The 7,500-nt window shown below is 39.9% G+C and overlaps 1 protein-coding gene across 2 annotated transcripts in view; it reads left to right on the plus strand.

The window, feature by feature from the left end:
* LOC144978282 (uncharacterized) overlaps window positions 1-7,500 on the plus strand; it is a 60,770-nt gene that overhangs the window by 33,666 nt on the left and 19,604 nt on the right. For both annotated transcript variants that reach the window (XM_078924129.1, XM_078924128.1), the window contains exons 8-11: window positions 2,158-2,235; window positions 3,147-3,310; window positions 4,317-4,476; window positions 5,724-5,880. In XM_078924129.1, coding sequence (XP_078780255.1) covers window positions 2,158-2,235; window positions 3,147-3,310; window positions 4,317-4,476; window positions 5,724-5,880 — 559 coding nt within the window. The remainder of the gene's footprint in view (window positions 1-2,157; window positions 2,236-3,146; window positions 3,311-4,316; window positions 4,477-5,723; window positions 5,881-7,500) is intronic.

The raw sequence follows: 7,500 nt of genomic DNA on the forward strand, positions 1-7,500 counted from the left end.
CTCAACTTCATTCATTCTAAAACCAGTTAAATAAAAGGATAGATTATTAAACCAGGATCTGATTGAAATTCAGTTTTGCCTCTAAAGGGTTAACACGAATGATACTTATCAGTCTCTAACAGGAACAAAGCTGAAATCTATTGTCGTTTTTATCGGTTTCCTTATCACAGCTCTCTTGTTATCAATGCATATGTTCCATACATTTATCATCCAAAATCTATTCAAACCCTGTCACTGTGGCATGACGGTCTCTTTGACACAAAGACAGCAGTTTGATATAGAGGACTGCGTAGGGCGGCAGTTAACCAGTTAATTGTCGTACTCTGGGGAGAAAAAAAGACAAACTCGTATTTGACCAAAATGGCCAGAAAACTCGTCCTTCAAACAAATATCGATCGATATAAGCAACGTCCCAGGTGTGAGAGTTATTTGCAAGATGGAAGTTATTTAAATATATCCATATGTAAAGTTTTCTGGCCAAATTTTTCACGAGTTTTCCTGGAGCACGATCGTTAAAAAAAGGTAGTTCTTCAGAGCCATTGGCCCATGGAGCCGTAGCTTATCCCGGTTTTTATAGCGTGAATTGGACAATAGAAATTGTTTGCTATCTTTTGGATAAGATGCTACACTATCGCAAAGTATTTTCCGCCAAATCTAACAGACTTAGCTACCCATTCACTGCTGGGCAGGTCAGAAAAAAAATCTCGACTGCACCCGGGATCGATTTTGTCCCTTTGCTCGTGAAGCGAGTGCCCTACCAACTGAGCTATCGGGACCCCCAAGAGTATGGTCGTTAACCGGCTGAAATTTATGATGCTACTCGCCATCTCAAAACGGTATTATGCCGGGAGTGCTGTCCATTTTGAAAAATTGAAATTTAATGTCAAAAACCGGAAACTAGTGTTAGGCTTATAATAATTTATTGTTATATCGACTAGAATGAGTATAGTATTATACAGGGCATAGAGTCCAGGTTTCATATTTATGGGCATTGTAAGTTTATCAACACATGCTGGTATCTTCTTCATAACTTTGACGCGCTTGGTTACGTTTGATCAAATGTTTCTCATACACGTTCCATTGCTTCCACCTATTCTTATAACTCAATGTTAGGTATAGACTGATAATGTTTTGTAGAAAGTTGTGATACGCGCAAAAGCCGCTCGAAAGTTTAAAAGATATAATAATATATCCAAAGACGCGTCACTAGCGGTCGACTCCTTGCACTTAAAAAAAATAATTTAAAAATTATGCCGTTTGCGCCACAATATCATAAGATATCGTCGCCTCGGCATTCCACGAAGGAATATAGATAACTCATCAAACAAGATGTCTGATGTCAACAGGAATCACCCCTGTTGTCCAAGTGAGCAAACCGGGGACTAATAATCTTGCTCAAGGAAAAAAACGAAAGTGCCTGAAGCGGGGCTCGAACCTGGGTCATCCGAATCACAGTGCAATGCCTTAACCACTCGGTCACTTCGCACCCCTTGCACCTATTTTTGTATAATGTTTGCCAGAAACTCTTACCGAGAAATCGCTTTTTATCTATCATATACACATTTTCTACACATTTTGTACTCCAGTGTGATGAGATATTTTCCAAAACAAATGTCTACGAAAAATCTTCCAACAAAATATCAACTAAAGATCTTCTACAAAAAAGCTGACATGATCCCCATTTCTGAAATCAAGAAGATGGAGATGAATTGGCCATGTTTGTCGGATGAAGGAGGGAGCAATCCCGAAAACAGCGCTCAGATGGACACCGCAAGGTAATCGCACTGGAAACTTGGAGAAGATCGGTTGAAAGATAGATGGCATCGCCTTCGGTTGGACCTGGGGTGAGGCCCGGAAGCTGGCGTAAGACAGAAGTCACTGGTGCTCCTTACTGACGACCTTATGTGTTATTGAAAAACCAAAGAAGAGTAAGTAAGTAAGTAAGTAAGTAAGTGATAAGAACATATGAGATAAAAGCTTTTCCCAAGAACTCAAATTTGAGTAGTGCTCGAACCGGTCAAACCACATGGCCTCAAAGCCGCTCCGTTTGCACGTGAGTCTAGTGAACAATCAAGTAAGAGATCAAGACAACGAGTTATCCAGCTATCCAGCGAGACTCCCAACAAAATTCTTTAACCCAATACATTATTTTCACAGGTGGAGACATTAATCATGATGTATAAGACACACAGTCAATGTATACTGGACACAGCCATCAATGGAAATTTCCAAGAGGTAACGTTATATGATTCTTAAATTAGACCTGTCAGCTTACCTTATCAAGTTTGTTTTTTACCGTTTTTTGGGTTTTACGGCGCTTGCAACACACCAGTGTGTAAAGTTTGAATTAAAATAAACTATTTGATTTTAAAAAGTGAAAATTATATTGTGCGGCTTTGGTATGACACTTTCTTTCGAAAAGATAGTCATTGTTGGGTGGACCGAAGAGAGGGAGAGGTTGTGTGTGTGTGTGTGTGTGTGTGTGTGTGGGGTGGGGGGGGGGGGGGGGGGGGTGGTTAGAAAAAGAAAACAAAATTTTCAATGCACACCAAAGGCACCAAGCGTTAACAACATTGTCTTTGTCCGAAAAAAAAATGTAATATAGCCTATCATACGTCATGTCTCGTCTTATAATATGTTAAGTGTTGCTTGCTATTGGCTGCTAGAGACAGCTTGTAAAACGCTTTGAGCACATTTAGTGCAGCTATGTGTGTTTCACCTTCGGATCGGAAGGTCCCAGCGATGCATAGTTGAGTCCTTCGAAATTCTCTTTACTCACATTCTCTCACCGTGCTCAGGTGTAAAATAGGTACCTGGAAAAATTTCAATATCGCATAACATGCGTCATGTCTCGTACTACATGTTAAGGGGCGTTGTTGGCTAGGGACCCTCTGCAAAGCAATTTGAGCAAGTTTAACGGATGCTGCTCTACATAAATGCTTGTTGTTGTTTTTTTTTCACCATAAAGTTGTTTAGAGATGGGTGGGGGGAGGGAGGGGGAAGAGAGAGAGAGAGAGACACACACACACACACACACACACACACACAGAGAGAGAGAGAGAGAGAGAGAGAGAGAGAGAGAGAGAGAGAGGTGGGAGGGTAAATGCCTCCATTCTCAATAATCTATCCCACATTTCCAATTTCAGATTCAAAGTTTCCTCCTCCATTTTTGGCAAGGCCTCCCTGACCACCTCCTCAGTCTGGTAGAGAATGAGGTGGTGGTGGACATCCTATGTGTCTGTGATTCCATCCTGTACAACGTGATTACAGATGTCCTCATTCCATCAACGATGCAGGAGATGCCAGAGACGTAACTATCCTTAATATTCCTTGAATATTCTTGTGATAGAAAGCGCTTTCGGTCTTGACATTTCCTTTACTTTTGTTTCCAAATCCAGACTTCAGAATATTATGCTACCGCCCAGCTCTAGACTGTTTATTTGCTCTATTTATTGGCATTATGGTCAGGGCTTATGTCACTCAACTTATGATCTGTAAGTGATGGATTCGAGTTGTGATTTTTGGGAGGGGATTTGCAAAGTTTGGTCATTGGAATATGGATTTACTAATCTTTTCTCAATATACTAAACTGTCAATTGAGTATATGATATGGGAAATGTGTTATCTAAGGCAGAAGTCTTTCGTCATAAGCATCATGCACCGTCATACATGTTACATAATGACGTTGTTCAACTTGATGCTCCATTTAAAGCGCTTTGACGGCTTACGTAGGTAAACCGCTATATAAAAGTTTCCATTGTATAGTTTACATAGAGCTGTTATTAATCCTTGAATTGTTGTTGTTGTTGTTGTTGTTCTTCTTCTTCTTCTTCTTCTTCTTCTTCTTCTTCTTCTTCTTCTTCTTCTTCTTCTTCTTCTTCTTCTTCTTCTTCTTCTTCTTCTTAGAATACCGTTTCTGCAACCACTACTGCTAAGTGAGCGTTCAAGATGTAGTTTCTATTGGTTTCTGACATCACATATGGTAGAACAACTTCCTTCATATGTAAAGTCAATCCCTGGTGCAGTTAATTTTTTTTTCTGACACTCCTGTCCACCTAGCATGGCAGTGATTGGGTAGCTGGATCTGTTAGATCTGACATGAAGTACATTGCAACAGTCTAGCGTCCTATCTAAAATGTAGCAAGAAATTACTATTGTCTTATTCATGTTATAGAAGCAGGGATTAACTCCAGTTCCATGGTCGAAATAGCTCTGAAAGACTAGTATTGATTTCCATGGTGATATTTTACTTTCCTGTATAATACGTTTAAAAATGGAATAGTGATCTATTGTGAATTGTTTTTATACTCCCGCAGACTTCTTTGTGATATTCGGAATTTCGCCAAGCACTGGGAGAGCTGGGTCGCCTCAGCCCTCGAGAATCTGCCTGAAGGTCTTGTCCAGCAAAAGCTACCCGTGGCTCGGAGATTTGCACAGTCTCTAAAACGGCAAACGTCTTTTCTCCATCTGGCACAGGTAATTTGAGACCCCTCATCTCAAAACGGTATTAAGTCAGGGATGATAAAGATGCTGAAACTGGAATTTGTAGTCGGAAATAGCATGCTTAAGTTGAGTTTATATACTTTATAGAGGAGATGGAAGATCATATTTTACTGTGCTAAATACCAACGTTTCATATTTTTGACCAGTTAAACTATAATTTGACTTTTTAGCATCTGGTCCATCCCGACATAATACCGTTTTGAGACGTGGGGTTACATTTTATTTCATCATCTACATTGTAGAATATTTGAAACAATTAACCTGTTAAGTGCCCTACTCTGGAAAAAAATTCATATTTTAAAAAAATTGGCCAGAAAACTCATCTTTAAAAAAATCGATCGATTCTAACTAAATGACCCTCATCTTTGCAAAAAAAAAACTCTCTAACCTGATTCTCGCAAGTCCCAGGTTTGAGAGTTTTTGCCAAGATGATGGTCATTTATTTAATAAATTTATATTTGAAGGATGAACTATTTGTCCAAAATTCTAAATACCCTACGTACTATTTTTCAGAGAACGGTTGAATACGATAGATATGTGGTTTTTGCTTCCATCTCTCTTATGACGTAAATTGTGTTAGCTTTTTTTTCTCTTTTATTTGTTTTTCTTTTCTAATTTGAACAGTCGTTGCGCCTGATTCATCCTAAAAATTATTTTAGTTTACCCCAGGGAACAAAGTATCAAATATAATAATTAAATATCATATAATTCAAACATGTTGCCCCTCACTATTCCACCCATTCATAGCACTCTAATATAGGAGCTTCCATCATTATTCAGCTGTTACAAGGGACATTTGAAAAAAAAATATGAATAAGTGTGTATGAAAGGTGCCAGACAAAGCAAGAACGAAAAATATAAGAAAAAAAAACACCCAAAACAAATCAGTCTACCTCGACTAGGGGTCGAACCTCAGATCTGATTACCGACAGACGTGCTACCATTACACCACAGAGGCTCCCGATAGTTGGGATAATTTTAATACTTATATAATAAGTAATCAGAAAGTCTGAGGTTCGATCCCCAGTCGAAGTAAACTGATTTTTTGGGATGTTTATTTTCTTCTATTTTTCTTTCTTACTTTGTCTGGCCCCTTCCATACACACTTGTTCAGATATTTATCTTACACTGGTGCCTGCTCCTTAATTTCTCAAGTTGACGTTTGAAAAATTCAAATTTTCATACAAGGTGTAACATTTGCTCAATTTTATTTATTCCAGACTGTCCGTCCAGTGCTTTACGACATTAACTTGGTCAACGGAATGATTGCGGATGTAGATAGAATAGATCTGACCAATATGGAAACCCAAGCAGTACAGGATTCCGGGAAAGGCAATTCCAACGAAGATGACGACACCATACAAATGAATACGGAATGTGAGTCTAACGCTAATGGTTGATTAAAATAAAAACGTATCTTTACTCTTCCTCTTTTTCTTCTTCTTGCTATCTAGCTATTGTTACTGTTGTTATTGTTGTTGGTGCTGATGATGACGATGATGGTGATGATGATGATGATGATGACGACGACGATGATCGACGATGATGATGATATTGGTCTTTTTGTTGTTGTTGTTGCTGTTATTGTATTCGTTGTTGTTATTGAAGATGGTTGTATTGTTTTGTTATTGCTTTTGTCGTTGTTTGTCTTCCTCTCCTTATTTGACTTCCTCCTCCTCTTCATTCTCTTCTTCTTCTTCTTCTTCTTCTTCTTCTTCTTCTTCTTCTTCTTCTTCTTCTTCTTCTTCTTCTTCTTCTTCTTCTTCTTCTTCCTCCTCCACCTCCTCTTCCTCCCCTCCTCCTCCTCGTCTTCCTCACTTCTCCTCCTCTTCCTCCCCCTCCTCGTCTTTCTCTTTCTCTTCCTCGCTCTGCTGCTCCTCCCCTCCCTCCTCCTCCTTCTCCCCTCCTCCTTCTCCCTCCTCTTCCTTCCTCCTCCTTCTCCTCTTCTTCCTCCAGTTCCTTTTAATCCTCCTGCTCCTCCTCTTTTTCATCTCCTCCTCTTTCCTCCTCCTCCTCTTCCTACTGTTCCTCCTAATCCTCTTTCTCCACCTGCTCCCCCCCAACCTTTGTCGTCGTCGTCATCGTCCTCCTCTTCCTCCTCCTCCTCTTCCTTCTCCTCTTCCTCTTCCTCGTCGTCGTCGTCGTCGTCCTCCTCCTCCTCCTCCTCCTCCTCCTCCTCCTCCTCCTCGTTGTCCTCCTCCTCCTCTTCCTCCTCCTCCTCCTCCACGTCGTCGTCCTCCTCCTCCTCCTCTTCCTAAGCTATAACTTTGACTCAGGCATATTTACTGCCGCCTGACTGATAGTCAATGATAATATATTTAGCGTTTTTTTGAAAAGTTTAATGGTGATTCAGTGACAAATTAGGAAACAGGCATCGTAGGATAACAATCTGAAAAGGTGTTATGAAACAGTGTCAGACAAAGCAGAAAGAGACAATAACAAGAAAAAAAGTATCTCCCCCTGAAAATAATTTTAGGATGGTTTTATTTCTTGCGGGGGTCCCGATAGCTCAGTTGGTAGAGCACTCGCTCCACACGCATAGGGACCGAAATCGATCCTGAGTGCAGTCCAGATCTTTTTTCTGACCTCCCTATCCACCCAGCAGTGAATGGGTAGCTGAGTCTGTTAGATTTGACGGAAAGTACTTTGCGATAGACTGATGTCATATCTAAAGGAAAGCAAGCATTTGCTATTGTCCGTTTCACGCTATAGACACCGGGATAAACTCCAGCTCCATGGGACGAATGGTTCTGAAGGACTAATTTTTAATTCTTGCATTTTTCATTCTTCTTTGCCTGGCACTGTTTCATACAGGCATTTTCTGATCATTTTTTTAATTATTATAATGCGTTGATTTACTTTCTTGTGATGTTTTCAGTTTTCAAAGAATTCAAAGAACTTCTTCGCAAACAAGCCACAGTTGAGGCATTCACAGAGTGGCTGGATATGCTTGTGGAACAAAGTTGTTAAAGTAATATTCATTAATCTCTATTTCAC

The sequence above is a fragment of the Berghia stephanieae genome, chromosome 8 (assembly GCF_034508935.2).
Source record: "Berghia stephanieae isolate SIO BIC M18660-M18661 chromosome 8, UCSD_Bste_1.3, whole genome shotgun sequence".
Classification (NCBI taxonomy): Eukaryota; Metazoa; Mollusca; class Gastropoda; order Nudibranchia; family Aeolidiidae; genus Berghia; species Berghia stephanieae.